This window comes from Oryctolagus cuniculus, chromosome 7 (genome assembly GCF_964237555.1).
Source record: "Oryctolagus cuniculus chromosome 7, mOryCun1.1, whole genome shotgun sequence".
Taxonomy (NCBI): Eukaryota; Metazoa; Chordata; class Mammalia; order Lagomorpha; family Leporidae; genus Oryctolagus; species Oryctolagus cuniculus.
Window position 1 is genome coordinate 116675291 of NC_091438.1, and position 17543 is coordinate 116692833.

The 17543-nt window shown below is 48.9% G+C and overlaps 1 protein-coding gene across 1 annotated transcript in view; it reads left to right on the forward strand.

The window, feature by feature from the left end:
• The window catches only part of PLPP3 (phospholipid phosphatase 3), an 81506-nt gene extending 64168 nt beyond the window's left edge, over nt 1–17338 (forward strand). Inside the window, exons 5-6 of the mRNA XM_002715957.5 lie at nt 2970–3146; nt 15413–17338. Coding sequence (XP_002716003.1) covers nt 2970–3146; nt 15413–15538 — 303 coding nt within the window. The 3' untranslated portion in view covers nt 15539–17338. The remainder of the gene's footprint in view (nt 1–2969; nt 3147–15412) is intronic.
• Nucleotides 17339–17543: the final 205 nt, after the last annotated feature.

The window sequence follows — 17543 nt, forward strand, 5'->3', positions numbered from 1 at the left end:
TGATCCTGAGAGGGGGATTATAGTTCAAGCTATTTTATAGGTGATGAAGTCCATTAAAGGACACCATCATTGGTCAGGGCCAGGGCCAGGACAGGAATCAGGGTCATCTCATCCCAAAATGCGCTTTGCCCCAGCGTCAGGCACCAGGATCCATCCTGACCTCAAGACATTCCTCCAAGAGTGTTCCTTGCTAATGGACAGGGTGGAGCAAGCCCCAGTCTACCGGCCCTGGTTCCACCTCTGACTGCTTCCCAGAGGAATGCTTTTCCCAGGGCCCCCAACTCCTCTCTCATTCATAAACCTTTCCTCCCTCCCTTCCTGGGGCTATTCTGAAAACTGGTCTCTTCCTCTCTCCTCAAGTTCCTCTCCTGGCTGTATTTTTTTTCTCCCCTTTTATTAAGCTCCAGCCTTAAGTCTCTGAGTCAGTGCAAAGGGAGAGGTGGGCCCTGTCCGGTTGGGAAACCCACCCTTCCTCTGCCCCACCCTGGTTTCCAAGGCCCAGAACTGAAAGGCTGCAGGCAGCCGGCGGGGGAAGGGTTGGAGAAATTCACACAAGCGTTTTCTGAAGACCTTCGGATTTTTCAGGAAAGGAAATAAAACGATCTTGGGGCTCTTAGGCCCAAATTAAGACAAGTGATTGAAGATGGAATCATTATTATTTATTGGTGTATTTCATCAACCAATCCAGAACGCAGTGGCTTGTAAGACAGAAGTTGGGGCACTTATTTTACACACGAGACAAGTGAGGTTCTTCTGATGGGAACCTCTGTGTTCTTCCTGTGACCCACCCCAGCCACCACCCACAGTAGTTGCAGCAAGGCCAGCCCGTGGTGCGGGCACTGCTGGCGTACCACGCCTCGTTCTCTGGACTTGCCGCTTTCCCAGACACTTGCTTCGGACCACTTCATGTTTTATGATTGTTGACAATGTTTTTCAGTTGTCATTCAGCAGATGGCTAGTCAATAAAAGCAGCAACTTAAGGTCTGACAATTCTTTTTTCACTGCAGGACTTCTCATGGCCTTTATTAATCTTACAAGCATTAAAAGTAACAAAAATAAGCCCAGCTTCCTTAGTTTGACACCCAGCGCCCTCCACGAGCTGGCCTCAGCTCCTCTCTGCAGCCCGACTTCTTATCACCCACCGTGTGCCCTCCTCTCTGGCTCTGCTGAACGATTTAAAGTCTTGGCAACTGTGCTGGCAGCTGCCTGCAGCATCCTCCGCTAACTACCAGCAACCATTCGTCTTGGGGATTCAAGTCAAGTATCCCTCCGCTGTGTAACTGACCTTGGCCCCCACCGTCTTTCACAGCTCCTGGGACACACAATAGTCCACGTCTTTGTTTTCATGTATTGCCCAGCTATATGTTCCGCAGGGCAGGAATTACCACATCTCAGTTCTGTGTCCCTAGCATCTGTCATGGTTCATGGCTTCTTTCTCTATTTTTTTCTTGGCTTGCACCAAAAAGTTGGTCTTTAGGTTATCTTTGGCTTAATTTTTAACTTTTTTTTAACGTTTTTTTCCCAGATATTTTTAGAATATCCATGGGAATCTAACTGAATTTACATACCAACTTCTGAATTTAAAAGTTGATTTTAGACTTTTTTTTTTTTTAAGATTCCCAGCTTTTTATCTATTAAGATTGGTCCTTTATGTCCTTTACTTCATAAAAGCCCTATGTAGTTCATGGTAAATTATTTAAATAATTATATTTGCTTTGATGATTTTTTTCAACTGGTCATTATTTACATAGAAAAACATCGATTTTTGGCACTAGTTGAATGGCCAGCAACATCACGGAAGCCACTTATCAGTTTTCCATTTGTTACTGTTAAATTTTCCAGACAATCATGGAACTTCACACTGATTAGAAAGTTGCCTGGCGTTTTCCACGCCCGGCTTTTTGGAAATAGTTTTCCAAGCAGTTAAAGAGTCAGTCCTACACTATTCCTGCATCTTCTGCTCTTTGGCCTCCCAAGGGTTGGCGCTGACTTGCTCTTTCCTGACCTCCGGAAGAAGGTGTCTGTCTTATCTCCCTCAGGGCAGGCCCCGCCCTTGCCACTGCCCCGGGTCTATCTGGAGGCCAGGGCTCCCTGAAGCTCTTCCCCTGAGTGCTTTGATTTGGAGTCGGAAGTGGCCCTGGGCCCCTTGCCTCTTCCCCCTCCTTTCCCAAGTTCCCACAGGAACCTGGGAAGTGGCTTGTGCCCAGACGTTAGGACGGAAACTGTAGCCAGATAACTCAGAGGGGACAATGCCCGGTTGACGTCATTTCAACCTCTCTGCTTGGCCAGAGGTGGTTTTGTTTTCTTCCATTTTCCTCAGGTTGCTCTTCTGCTCCACCCAGTCCAAGTAGCAGTCAGCATCTATCTGCGAGGTCTCTGGCGGAGGCTGCTTGGTTTCTATGTTTCCTTACATTCTGATTCCAAGCCCGTGGTTCCAAGTGGTGGCTCAGGGACCTGTCCTTGGGTAGGCTGCGAAGTAGAAGCAGCCCCATGGGAGTGTCAGGATCACTTCCTGGTATCAGAATGTATTTTATTTCCACAGCAGTACTGAGAGGCAGGTCATGTAGGGATTGTGCGTCGGTAACTCCCAGGTTCCCTAAGAGAGTTGTCGTCTTCGGTTGTAAAACGGAAACCTTTACAGCCCTGGTGATTTCTTCTCATGCGTTTTAATCAAGAAGATAAAAGGAAACTGACATTGATGACCGAGTGCCTGCTATGCACCAAGCAGTATGCCAAGACCACTAGCTAAATTCTGTTTCTAACTTTTTAGTATAAGAAAACCAAGGCTCAGATCACTGGCTTAGGGCCATGTTCAAGTCCAGTGCTTTGTTGAGTCCCTGCTGCCAAGGTTCGGGTAGCTCCATCTAGCAGCAATGTAGTGTGTGTGTGTGTGTGTGTGTGTGTGTGTGTGTGGACCTGGTGCTCACGGCCGGGAAGTCACTCACTGTTCTGTTGTTTCCTCCCTCCAGCTGTACCTGCAGGCCCGCTTCACTTGGCGAGGGGCCCGCCTGCTGCGGCCCCTGCTGCAGTTCACCTTGATCATGATGGCCTTCTACACGGGACTGTCCCGCATATCTGACCACAAGCACCATCCTGGCGATGTCCTGGCGGGATTTGCCCAAGGAGCCCTGGTGGCCTGCTGTATAGTAAGTAGCATCTTGTCCTCAGTGAGCAAACAGAGCCCTGGACCGTTGCTTCTCGGTGACTAACGCTAGGGAACCCTTGTTCCTGTTCTCTGCTTGGTGTCTGGGGGTCACCCCCAAAACCCCTTCAGTGAAACAAGAATTCTTGCTTCAACCTGTGAGTTTGGAGCTGAGACATTCTTTACATCCTTTTTTAGTATAAATACAGGTTTGGGGTCATAGACGATTGCATTGGAAGATGCTGTGTTTATTGTCAACTTGCTCACTTTGCAGATGAGGAAATTCAGTGCCCAAGGTCACACGGCATGTCTAGGCCTCCGAGCTCACGCATGGAGGCTCACGTGCTGTCTGGGAGGCACTTGTTAGCCCCTGGGGTCAGCTTCTTAGAGCCGTCTGCTCTTCCCACCATGCCCCTGGAGTGACTTAGTCACATCCTGAGCTCTGCGTGGACTGGAAATGAGATGTGCTGAAGGCTAAGCCCCAGGCCCGGCACCTTTCACATCAAATCTCCCAAGTCTGACCTGGGGGTGGGCCTCCTGCTGACGTGCCCTGAAACGATATGGCTAGCTTGTCCTTGTCATCTATATCCATGCTGGCTCTAGGCGAGCGTAGCATAGAGTACCACCCACCACCTCTCTGAGCTTCCCGTTCCTCCTCTCTGCTTTTCCTGCCTGCTGAAAGCTTTGAGGGGCCTAGCCAGCAAACCTGCCTGAACACCTGCTGTGATGTTGTGCCTCCCCGGCCCTCTAAGCAGCTTGCCCCCGCCCAGCAGGAGTCCAGCAAACAGTAATGGCTGCGTGTTTAAGCACCACACATGGAGGTTGCATTGCTGTTAGTATTATCCTTGCTCAATCACAGTAAGAATTAGGAACAATGGCGAGATGGGAAGCAGCCCCTTATCCTGTCCTGATTTCTGAGCCTGGCTGCTGGCCCATGGCTCCCTGCGATGACCTCTCCCCACTCCCCACTGGAACAGCACTGTTCTCGTTATTGACGTCGCTTCTCTGTAGGCTGTCCATTCCATGGAGCCTGGCCCATGCGTAACATACATGTTACTCTCCCTGTCTTAGCAGGGCCTCTCAGGGATGCTAACTCAGGGTATGTAAATGTATGCCAACTAAGCAAAAGGCTTGAGTCCAGGAGTGTCTCTAACCTTTCCAGGGAACGTTCTCTGGAAAGCATAGGCAGGATGCAGGCCGAGGCCTTGTTCACAAGGTGATCCCATTCTCCCTGCTTGTACAGCCTGTTGGGGCACGGTGCTTCCGAAGGCAAGCCAGGGCCTGATCCAGTGTGGTCAGAAAGAGGGAAAGGGAATTCCCACATCAGCGTGGGTCCCAGGAAGAAAGTAGCATCCGACTTACTTGCCAGTCTAGATGTGGGAATGCTAGCCTAAGAGACTGGCTGTTTCCATGGCTTTCTTTGTTGCTTTCTTATTCTTTCCTTTTTCAAGTGAAGGCCAGAAGGGAAAAAAGTTGGGGGTGAACCACCGAACCGCCGTTAATGAGAGCAGCTGTCACCGTCCAGCTTGCTCCTCGTGCCTGGCCCTTTAATAGGAAGCGACAGTGGAGGATGGGGGTTTGCACTGGAGGGTAACCCTTTGCTGACTGTGCCCTTCTGAGCATCCCTCTCAGCAGGAGAACAGCCCTGGGGCCTGCTGCTCTGTTTCCTTCTCTGTGGCGCCACTGCCCTAATTGGAGTCTCCTGCACCCCCAATTAAAAAAATGAGAAAGTGGGGGGGATCCTTCTTAGCCTTCTCTTTTATGTCCTCAAGCACTGGCCAGGAGCAATTAAAAGTATTCAGGAGGACCAAGGCAGATTTGCAGGAAAGGAAATGAGGGACTTGACTTTTATCCTGTTTGGCTCTGGCTGACCACAGCGTGGGATAGGAATTTGGTCCCAGTGTTTGTAAGCACCTATTGTATACTGCCAGCATTCTAGGTACTGCGCACTTATTGTACGTACACCTTTCTAGATTTTGTCTCTCTCTAGTCCAGGAAGTGGCTTTACAGATGGAGTAACTCAGGTTCAGAGAGGTGACTGAGGTCTGCCGAGGTCCACGAGCTGCCTCCAGGGTTCTGAGTCACCACTCTGCCCTCCAGCTCTTCTGAAACTCAGCTGGCGTTGTTAACCTGAGGCTGGAGTGGTCGGCTGTTTATGCAATGTCGCTGCAATGTGTCCCAGGGTCCTTCCTAGCCCCCAGGCTGGTGGAGCTGCATTGAATTAGAGAAGCCATGTGTCTATGAGAGGCTGATCTGCAAAGGGCTGGCCAGTACCTGTGCCTGTCTTTTGTCCACTCCGCTGTGAAGATGAGAGGCCAAGGGTTGCACACTACTCTCATTTTCTCCGAATGCCTCATGTCCAGCCTGGCGCACAGCAGGTCCACGTGGTCCCAGTTGGCTTGGCATCGCAGCCCTGAGGGATCCGCTTCCTTTGGCTGTCTGGGAGGCCAGGGCAAGAAAGTGTCTGAGCGGCGGCCACTCAGCGGGAGAGTCTGGGAGTACCGAGCTGGGAGACGTGAAGGCAGCCAGCCCTGTCCCACCATAAGAGCCCTGGATGCAACTGAGCGAAGGCAGAAAAGCAGCCCGGGGTTGGGGGGGGGTCTGTGAGGAGGCGTGGAGAAGCAAGTGGCAGCAGAGGGGCTGGTGAGGAGGAGGGCGGCCTCTCCCCTGGTGGGGCAGGGCAGTGCAGTCCTCACTTTGCGGGCAGCTCTGTGGCCTCTGCTCTGGTAGTGCCACACAGCAGAACTTTCCTTGCCAAAGAGCCACGCTCTCTTCTCACCCCTGAATATAGCTCGATTTAAGTGTTCTTGAAACAGGGAGACATCGCTGAGGTTAGAAAGATCGAGAATAGGGAGGCACAGAATGATGCAAAAGCCACTGCCCGGGGTGCCAAGCAACCCAGAACCCATTTCCCACCCTGCCAGATAAGCTCCTGAGCCAAACCTCTATGCACAACCCCCCCTCCCCCCATTCGCTTGACAGAGATGCGGTATTTGCCGGCTCTGCCGAGAGCTCACTTGGGCCCAGCATCACATAAAGCGCCTTGCAGAGAGCAGTTTCATCACTCCCTCAAATCCTATGCTCAAGTTTCTGTTGTTGTCCTCACTCAAGAATGAGAACACAGGGGCTACACAGAAACAAATAGCTTGGAGAAACGTCAGGGTCGCAAGGGCTGACCCTAGGCTGTCACATAGCCAACGCTGCACTCTCCCCCTCCGCCCTCCCTGGGCTCCTGACACACCCCTCATGCCTGGCATGCTGGACTGCCCAGAGATCTCCCAGCACCCTGAGCCATCGCCCTAGACAGCTGTCCCCCTCAGATGGAGCACAGTCCAGCACACCCCAGCTTTGATGAAGCCTCAGTGTTGGTTGCCTGTGGTCGCTGTAACAGGATTCCAGAAACTAAAGCCACACAGGTTTCTTTTGTGGAAGGTGCAGTAGGAAATGGGGTTTGCTCAACTATAGCCGTTGATTCCCTTTGGATTTATGCCAGAGCTGCCTGGGAACGGGGGAACAGATGAAATGCCCTCCCTCCCAAATCTCCTGCCCCTGCACAAGCCTGGGTCTTGGCCTAGTAAGCCCTGAAGCCATTCACAGCATTCCTTGGCTGCTGGTCCCCTCCCCATCTTCAAAAACAGCAGCATAGAATCTTTACGTCTCTCTCTCTCTCTCTCTCTCTCTCACCTCTGCTTTCATCATCACTTCTCTTTCTGTGATTCTGACCTCCAGCCTCCCTCTTATAAAGACCCTGGTGATAACAGTGGGGTCACCCTTATAATCCAGGCTAATCAGGGTAATTGCCCCATCCCAATATCCTTAACCTAATCTCATCTACAAAGTCCATGCTGTGTAAGGCATGTGTAAGGCTTATAGGTTCTGCAGCTTAGTGTGTGGACCTGTCTAGGGAGCCAGTGCTCAGCTTACTGCACCTTCCCCAGTCTCTAAGGACAAGATTATCCAGCTGTCTTCCAGCACTCCCACAGCCCTTTGCCTTCCTGCCTTGGGTTTTAACCTGTTCTATCAGCTTCCTGCTGTCTCCCCAGCTAGATTAAGGGTGCCATAATAGCAACATCTTCTAGTTATTTCTTCTCAGTGCCTGGTGGAGTGATGGACACACAATAGGTGCTATTTGCCAAATAGATAAGCACTGGATAAAGAGTGAGTGATGAATGGCTGGGGACCTCAGGCAAGACACTTCCCCTTTGAGCCTGGTTCCCTCCTCTGTGACGTGAACTTGGAGGCCCTGTGGCTTCCTGACCTTTCTGCCCAGGGATTCCATGGTGCTGCTGACTTCTTAGCAGCTGAGCCGGACCTGCTGTCTCAGACAGAACCGTGTTCCTGCACAGCCTGTGAAGCTGCGCCATACTGCGGGATCCTGGGCTGCCTTTCCAAGTCAGGGCGCCGTGTCACCCTAGAATGTTGGCTTGGTCACTGCGGAGCCTAGGGCGACAGGCTGTGACAGCCCAGCTGTTATCCAGGTCTGCTGAGCACAGATCTCATCACAGCAAGCAGTAGACGGAAGTCACATGCCAAAGGGGAGAGTGCTCCTCTCCTCCCCCATCACTTAGCAGTTGAGCACTTACCGGAAAGGGAAGGCAGCGGAACCTGACCCAGACAGAAAACCGGCATGGTGTCACGGACTCCACTGAGGACACGGGCACTTAGGGTCAGACAGGCCTGCCCACTGATGGACACAGGGCAAAGGTGGAGAGCCACCACCCAGACAGACCCAATGGCACGGGGCCAGACCCAGTGGATCCCAGGCACGTAGACATCCATTCTCACAATCTTGCCAGAACTCACAACCTCGGTCGTGCCCAGGCGCCTTCTGACACTCACGTCTGGCCTTCCACCTTCACACCCACAAAGCTACTGCCACCAAAGATGTGAACTCTACAGTTGGGCTCACCGGGGACCCAGATGAAGGGACAGACATCAGTTCATTTCCTATCTAGGGACAACTCACATATCTGGTCACCTCCTCCCTGACCCTCTGACAGATGGCAAATCGGGGGCTTGTGGAGGGGTCAGGGGAGGGCCAGGCCGCCATGGCTGTGGGGTCAGCAGAGGAAGCAGCTGCTCGTGGATTTCATAAACACACAGCAGAGTCTTTCCTGGTCTTCCTCTGCCCAGGGGTGTGGCTCGGCCAGCAGTCGCTCTTTTGTGTGCTGCTATCTTCCTCCAGGATGCAGGGAAGGGCGAGGGCATTCTTTGTCTCTGCCCAGTGAGGTGACCTTGGGAAAAGAGACCAGCAAGAATGCTAGTGTAAAAAAGAGTTCCGTGATGACAGCCCCTGCGAGAGGAAACCACGGTGCACAGAGCTTGGACACGCCCAGTGACGCCTGGTGGCAGAGTAGGAGCCAGGTCCCAGGCCTCTTGGTTCCCGCTCCAAGGGCTCTAACTGTAAATTTCAAGCACAGTTGGTCTATGCCATAAATTTCACAGATCTTTTCCTTCTCTAACAGGGCACAGGCCCTTCGATTCCCTCGGGATTTGTCCCAGGGAGATAGAAGAAATGATCTCCCAGAAATCTCTGCTAGTCTTGCAGAAGCCTAGCTTAGGCCCTGGCCATGCCACCATAGGCACTCACTCACTGAGATGGCAGGAATGTGGATGTGGGAGAAGGAAGGAAGCAAAGGCAGAGATCAACTCTGGTCCCTGATAGATGATGACAGCATCTTTGCCGTACTCCATGGTTTGCAAAGTGTCTTGTTCCCTTGCTGAATGACCAGTGGAGTGGATGATGAGGCAGAGACTCATAAAGGCAAGTTGTATTCCTGCCTATTGCAGATTTATGCCAATTAAGCAAATCACTTCACCTCTCAGCCACCTTTTCCTGCTCTGTGAAGTGGGGATGATAATTCCTTGCATGATGTTTGGATTGAAGATTGAGTGACTAAAGGATACATCACGCTTGGCACATGTAATGCACTGATTAAATGTGTATTATATGTTACATGCTGTGTTTGTTTTAGGAATTTCAAACAAAAAGGAGTTGGTCTTTAAAGGACTTAAGAGTGCAATAACTTTCCAAAATTTTACCACAATTCATAATAAGAAACGTATTTTACATCACAATCCAATAGAGGCACCCAGACGTAACTGAACCAAATGTCACAAAATAAGCCATTGTAAGGCTTCCTATCTAACCTTAGAAATGCTGAGAGTGACCACCCAGTATTGTACCTTACTAATGACTCGAGGCTGAGCTGGGGGGCAGACATGTAGACAAAGAAGAAACTAGAAGGACACAGGTGCTGGAATGGGATCCACTGCTGAGGGCATGGGGCCACAGGGAAGGAATCGCGAATTCTTCTTGAGCAGAGTATTTTCTATACAATATGAAAGATAAGGAAGAGATTCCATGCAGAAGGAAGAGCACACAGACTTGGAGGGGGATGAGAAGGAACATGGGATGTCTTCTGACCATGGGATTCAGAGCAATGGAATTTGTGAGATGATGGGGAGAGGTGAACTCAGTGAGGAATGGCCCCCGTCCTCCTTTCAACTTCAAGCTAGGAGGATTTTAGGGAATGGTGGCCCTACTGCAGAGGTGGCCCAGCCTCTGTTGCTCCTGAGCTCAGTTCAACCCCTCAGTGACAGAGCTGTCAGCCTCTGGGTCCTCCTTCCCAGATGGCCTCCTTCATGACAGCCAAGGACTACCTTCCTGTAAGCCTCTTTGGCCACCCCCAGCTTCCTGTTCTCCTTCAGTTTCCCACCACATTTTCTCCTGTGCCTCCAGATTTTCTTATTGTGGGATAACAGCCTTCATGTTTCTCAGTAGCAGTGATGGTCCTCACTGATGGTAACTGGTGTGAGATTTGAATCGTTCTCAGCGGGCACAAAGTGTATTCACATATATTATTCTATTTACACCTTACTGTAACTATGGGAAGATAGTTTCTTTATATATATATATATATATATATTATGTTTGCATACAAGTATAAGGAAATTCAGTCATCTGAAATAGTAAGATTCCAGATAAATAAAGTCAAGACCCAGAAGTAATTTTGGGACCAAATCTTACTCTAGCCACTCCAACATGTTCCCTCCCAGATATGCTAGGATATCACTCAACACATACTCTGGCAACTTCCTAGTGTCAAAAGCCAATGAAATCCCTTTATTAGGGGTCAAAAAGTAGTGATTGCAATTGAGTAACTCCCTTCTAGTCAAAAGGCAAAGCTGCCAAAGATGAGTTTTCTTGAGACAGCACTTACTATACTTAGGGCATGAGAGTGAGCCAATTCCCAAAGCTTTCTCCTCCAAAAAAAGTTATTCTTCCCTTAATCTGTGAGATTGTTCAGTATGGTAGACCAGGAAACCAAAAGGAAATCCCAAGGCTGAGACACACAAGAGCATGTGCAACAGGAGAGGCAGCCGTGGTCTCCATACACGCACGGAGGGTGCACCAGCTTTACTGAGACCTGTAATTTCTGGGCTGTGAGCATAGAGATGACTCAACATGATCCATGCCCTGCAGTAGCAAGAGGAAACATGATCTGGCATTTAAAACATCACGCATCAAAGCCTATGGCCTAATGCAAAGACGGAAGGTCATTAAAAGTTCAGTATGGGTACCAGAAAGAGGGAGTAAGGGCTGCTCAAGGAAGGTGTCCCGATGCCCAGGGTGCAAAGGAGCTGCTCTCAGAAAAATGACAAGTTATCCAAGGCACACAGCTAGCAGGTGAGCCCGTCTGTTCATCTCCAGACTGCCTCCCAGTGCTTCTGCATAACAAACACCTGTAGTGTTTTTTCAGATGTGGATGTTAGGACACACTCAGTAGGCTTGGAGTGGGCCCAGGAATTTGCTTTTGCAGGAAACACCCAGGTGATTTGGAAGCAGATAACTTGAGGACTGCATTTTGGGAAATGCTGGAATAGACTGCTGTCAGGACTCTCCTGCCTCTGAGATCCTTCATGCCTTTGCTTTTATGGTTATCTGCCCTGTGCTGGCATCTAAGTGTAACAGGTGCTTATGGAAACCTCAGCGGGCATGATTCCTATCTCCAAAGCATTCGCTTACACACACTCACAAGTTGAAACACTCAGTGTCCAAAGAAACGTTTGAAGGACAATTTTGCTGTCATAATCTGCCCTTAACAAAATGACCCTCAAAACCTGCTGAGTTGGCCACTCACCACAAAGAAAGAGGAAGCCTGGCTTCTGACCAGGGTTCTCGCTTCTGGCCTCTGGGTGCTTGAAGCATCGTTCCAGGCAGCCGCCCGGCAGCAGCAAGCGAGCTGTGAGTGCTGCAAGGCAGACGGGCATCTCTGGAGCACAGGAATACTGGCAGGAAGACATCACATGCATCTTCCTTTCCCGGTGTGCTGACTCATTCCCAAAACCAACCCAGAAGTGGTAGGATCCGGGAAGCGGACCCTCAGTGCCCTGTGTGAGCATCCGCACGGCCTCTGTATCCAGCCTGAGGTGGTGTCGGCTTCTACACATTCATTCACATCCTCAACCCTTCGATTTTGCCCTCTCCAATTTTTCTCTCTCTCTCTGATTCTTTCTCCTCTTCTCTTTCCACATAAGGGGCACAGGAACAGTGATTTTGTGCAGGCAGACCCTGAGCACACAAGTCAGTGGTGTGACTCTTAGTTACCTCTCCCTGGGCTCCAGGCACTGTGCCATCGTTGTGCCTTTTATTCCCCCTCATAATCCTTGAAATAATCCCTTGGGAAAGGTGTCATCCCTTGCACCTATGTGTTTTACTGAAAATGGCAACATTTGGATGTGGAGACAAGTCTGCCCTACTCTAAAGAGCAAACCTTCCTCCTACCACCGCGGGTGTTGAATGGAGAGTGGGAGATGGCAATAAGGTGTTGCCGGAACAGCAACAATAGCCACCACTTGTATACCTCCTCATTAAGGCATGTGCTGTTCCTGTAGCTGCTCGGTACCTGATTTGCGTGTAGTCTTGCTCTGAAGGCAGGGTGGCATTGCCCAGGTCCTCTTCCGCCTTCGGAGCACAGCATAGCCGGTCACTCTGACTCAGCAGGAGATCAGAATCGTTTCCCCCCAAGACACTATCAGAAGCAGCCAAAACAGAAGAAGGCAGAGCTATCGTTTTTTTTCCTGGAATAGTTTACCCAAATTGTAAGAGTTTTTATGGGAACCAATGCAAAGGTTCCCAGAGCTGCAAACTGGACTAGAAGGAAAAGCCCCGCTGTGCACACACAACTCTCCCCCTCAAACAGCTTCAGTCCTGTCCCCAGCACCTTCTCTGTCTTCCCAGTATGGCTGTCATTCAGGACTCATCCCTCCCAGGCTCTGCAGTCCCACCTTGAAGCTCACTGTGCCTTTTCTGTAGTTTACATACCATTGTCACCTTAATGCAGGTGTTTCCAACATGGTGTTTCTCTTCTTAAGCTTTGGCGATTATTCCTAGCACTGGAGGGAGGAGGTCTGAACTGCTTACCACGTCCCAGGAGGCTTTGCGTGATCTGGCCATGTCCTCTGCAGCCGCACAGGAGCTTCCCGCAGTCCCTGAACATGCAGTGGTCTCTCTCTCCCAGGTCTTTACCATCTGCTCCCTTCTTGAAGCACTACTCATGGCATTTACCATCTGGCTAACTTCTTATCCTTCAAAGCCAAGCCCACATATAGATCTCTTGGGGGAAGGCGTGTAAGGCCCGCTCTTCATCCATCCTTCTGACTTACACGCTACATTTTCTGCGTATCTCCTCTGTCATGTAGCTTCACACTCTGTGTCCTCGTGGTCTTTTTATGTGGCTCTCTCCCTCATTGGCCTGTAAGCTCCTGGAGGAAAAAGGACTCTGTCTTCTAGTCTCCTGATTGCATTCATACATTTTCAAAACAAGCAGTTTTATAAATAAGGAACTGGAGAAATAGAATTGAAAGCGAATGCTCTAAGCAGTGCAACTTAGATTCTTCTTGTTGCGCAGACTGTTATTTTATTATTATTCATTCATTCATTCATCTGGCAGAGAGGATCTGTGGAGTGGGACTATGGGAGGGGAATGGGTTTGTTCCATAGATGGAAAATGGTTACTTTAATTTGTACTGAACCTCCCCAGCCTGGGCGCTTGTGTTTCCAATCTGGGTGGATATCCTCTTCTGGAAGAAAGGGAACTTTCTTTCTGCTCCAAATCAGGGAGTTGCCAGTTTTCCTAGTCCTTTCTGTGTCTGCTGTTCAAGCATCAGGGAGATTGAGCCCTATATGAGTCTTGAAAGGATCATGTTTCAAGATTCCAAAAAACATGTTTGTGTAACTTCAAGCCATGCTGAAAGCAAAACGCAGCTGACTCAATTCTTGATCTTGCCGCCAGGCTACGTGCACGTGGTGTTTGAGTATAGGGTTGCCCTGAGGTCTATAGGAATTGGATATCTCAATGAGATCCAAGATGAGATTGCCTACTTCCTAGGAAGTAAAGAGAGTTTTAGAAATTCAACAACAAACTTTTATGGAGCCCCTGAGGTGTGCAAGACTCAAGGCTGTCTGTGGGTTGATGAGGGTTACAGCTCTGTCCTCCAGAAACCAAGCAGGAAGAAAGGGCAATAAGCAAAGTTTACAAGATGTGAGAAAGCATGATTTACCTGGGTCTAGTAATTTCTTTGATGTCCAGAGCATTAGAAAAAGGAGTGCCTTTAGCTGAACCATGTACCAGACACAGGTTTCAGTCTCTCAAGTCCATTATTACCTTTAGCCTTCATATTATTTCTATCTTGTAGTTAGTTTGGAAATGGGTACCCTAATGTGTAGTGATTATGAGCCACAAAATTACATTGGAAATAATCCAGCTGATGGAGGTGGTAGGTGTTTAGGATCTTGAAGGAGAAGGTGTTTGGTGGGGATGGGAGATTGTCTTGCTCTTGGCAGGTGTAATGGAATCTGGGAGAAGGATCTCGAAGAAATTAAGGCTGTAAGTGCCCTTATTTCAGGCATCTAGCCAAACTGGAATAAGTGGAATCGAGAGCCAGGGATGGGGAGGGATTGATCAAAATCTTCCTGGAGACAAAGGGAAGGATGAAAGGGAGGATCATTTTTAGGTGACGATAAGGACATTGTTTCTACACCTGTCAGGTGATAACATCAGTAGGATAACTTAGAGTAGGACAGAAGGCAACTGGGGGAGATAAAGCAAAGTGTGGGCTTATTTTTCCATCCAATACAAAGCATGAATGTTTCTTACTTGGGTAGTGCTTCAAGTTCTTGAATCTTTCATCATAAGCTCATTGAGACAGGAATTATATCTGAGCTATCCTCATACTGTTGCAAGGGTATCTATCCAATAAATGTCTCTCCTGATTCTAAGAGACACTTAGTGGGGTCCTGTGTCCAGGAGGTGGAAGGATGCTGGGGATGAGTGATGGGAGACTTTCCATTGACCTTGCCTTTGGGTAAGTTGCTGACTCCCTCAGCAGTGAGACCCTAGTTTTTTTTTTTTTTAAAGATTTATTTAATTACTTGAGAGGCAGAGTTACAGACAGAAGAAGAGAAAGAGAGAGCTGTCTTACAGCCATTGGTTCACTCCCCAAATGGCCACAGTGGCTGGAGCTGGGTGGATCTGAAGCCTGGAGCCGGGAGCTTCTTCCAGGTCTCCCACTTGGGTACAAATACTTGGGCCAAATACTTGGGCCATTCACTGCTTTCCCAGGCCATAGCAAAGAGCTGGATTGGAAGGGGAGCAGCCAGGACTCGAACCTGCACCCATATGGGATGCCAGTACTGCAGGCAGATGCTTAAGCTATTATACCACAGCACCAGCCCCAGACCCTGGTCTCTTCACCTCCCATCAAATGGTTGATACTGTTGGATTTCCAGAAAAAAATATTCACCACTGCTCCTGACTCAGTCTTGCTGGTAGGCCTTCATATTGCCTGATCTTTTTTGGTTACACCCTGGATTCCTTTGGGAAGAAAGGAAAAGCAGAGCAGATTAATGACTGTGACTAGGTATGACTGACTTCCTTTGTTTAGGAACTTAGCTGTCATTGCTACTTTGCCTTGAGAAATAAGGAAGTATGGGTTGTGGATAGGGAGCACTGCACTGAGTCCACAAAGCTGGGTTCTACTCCTACCACTGCTGTGCAACCTGGGGCGTGTCACCATCCTTCTCTGGGACTTAGTTTCTGCATCAGTTCCCTAAGAGGTGGACTATATGATCTCTTCCCTGCTTAAAGTTCTGTGATTTGGAGCTCCCGTTCCCTGAGTCTGAGTCCTCTGACCTCCCCTTGTCTTTGCCTGTTCCCCAGCTCCAGATGTCGGTTACTGATCTGAATCTCTGATTTGTGCTTCTAGGTTTTCTTTGTGTCCGACCTCTTCAAGAGCAAGACGACGCTGTCCCTGCCTCCCACCGCCATCAGGAAGGAGATCCTGTCCCCTGTGGATATCATTGACAGGAACAATCACCACAACATGGTGTAGGTGCTGCCTCCTCCTCAGCTGTTTTTGTAAAATGACTGCTGAGAGCAAGTTCTTGCTGCTCTCCGATCTCATCAGACAGTAGAATGTAGGGAAAAACTTTTTGCCCAACTTGATTTTTTTAGAAAGGAAAAAAAAAAAAGAAAAAAGAGTCTTACTTTGTGGCCTTCAAAATAGGTAGTGTTCACCTGTGCGGAAACAACAGCCAACAAATCCCTTGCACCAGCATCCTGGAGGTGTTCATGTTCTAGTGAACACAGGCTGGTTTAGGAGTACACACTGAAACCATTCGAGTCGAGTCTGCTGGTCACCTTTTGTGACCCGAGGAATCCCAGGCCTGTGCCGTACAGCGCGAATTCACATTGTAGCACACCAAACCAGAAATAGCACTGAATAGAGAAGCTAGCCTGTCGGGGGAGGGTCTCCCCTTGTGGGCCTCTCTGTCAATCCCACTCTCTCCTCTACTGTGACTTTGGTTCAAGATGTTTTGTTTTTTGATCATAAAACAAGGGCACATTGGCTCAGTCAAGTGATCAGATCTCCAGTTTCCAACTCCCCCTTTCTAAGGCCTTATCACCTCCACCCGGCCTCTCCCCAGGCCGGCAGCCACAATTCCTCAGTTACAGATTAGGAGACTCTTTGTGGATGAATGAACTTTGCAAATAGCACAATTTCAGAAGAAATCAAGGACTCGGGCCCTCATTTGCCTTCTTTTGACACAGTATCCTGTGATGTTGAAATGTCAGCAGCAGGATGCCGATTTTGTATATGTCAGTCGCCAGGCACTTGCACATTTTTAGAACCGGTTAGACTTGGTGTTACTGCATCTCCCTCAATCCTTGCTGTGTGCCCACCAGGACTTCCTGGGAGGGTTCAGAGATGAGCAGAGGCACGGGCTGCCACCAGCAGCTTTCTGTACAACAAATGGGGGAAGGCGGCAGGAGGCAGAATGAAAAACTGAACCAACCTTTTGGCTGCTCAGAGTCAGAAGGAGCCCGAATAGCAGACTGTCTCATGCCTGAGAGGCTGCCCTTCAAGATGTGGGAGCTGCGAGGGCCTTGTGGGACTTGCTCCTGCTAAGCTGTGTAAAGCACTATTGTCTTAGGGTTGACCCCTGGGGCAGTTCTTGGTTGGTTCTGCTGGGCAGAACACAGGGGTTAAATCTCCGCAGAGACTTTTCCTCATTCTCTACCCGTTAAGTGTCCTTCCAAGCAAGGTCTCGCTCAGGCAGTAGACGGAGACCCCTTCTACTGAACCTTTGAGGAAATGAAGAAGGAAGAAATGCCTTTAGATCTTGGATGCAAACCTTTCAAAGGGCTACAAGTAACCACATGGATCAACCACATGCACATCCTTACTCCGGAATCCGTCCTTTCATTTCAACGTATAGCAAGCTATGATTTTTATATATAAATATTATATAAATAATGTATAAAACATTAAAAGTTAACTATGTAAAATATTATTTCTGAAACAATTCTAGCTATATCCACTATGATTATAAACTGTGTCTCGACCTGTGTTATTTACATTAGCTGCTTAAAAAAGCATTGAGTTAATTTTTTTTCTTTAATATCAACTAAAATGTAGTTCTGTGGTAGACATTGTTTTACAATGAAAGAAATAACTGCAACTAGAGAAAACTGTATAAAAACATTAAATTGTCAGTATTTTTGTAAGGTTCCATTTTGTAAAGAGAATAATATTCAAAGACTTTTGTAGCATACAAAGTGAAAACTTGTATCTGCGAAACTATACCTGTATTAAATGTGCTTTTTAAATAAAAGCTCATAACACAACTAATTAAGGAGTCGCAAGCCTGAAGTGTTTGAGGTATTTCTGTGTGGGGTGTGTGGGAGGGGAGGGGGATGGGGGGCCGGCCTCTTTGAATGGGCTTGTCTGGGCTCGGGACACCGCCTCTTGACTCTTTCCCTGGGAAATCTGGGAGCCATGGTGTAGACGCTGACGGTTCAGCTGCTCTTTCATTTCTGAAAGCCTGTTTGCACAG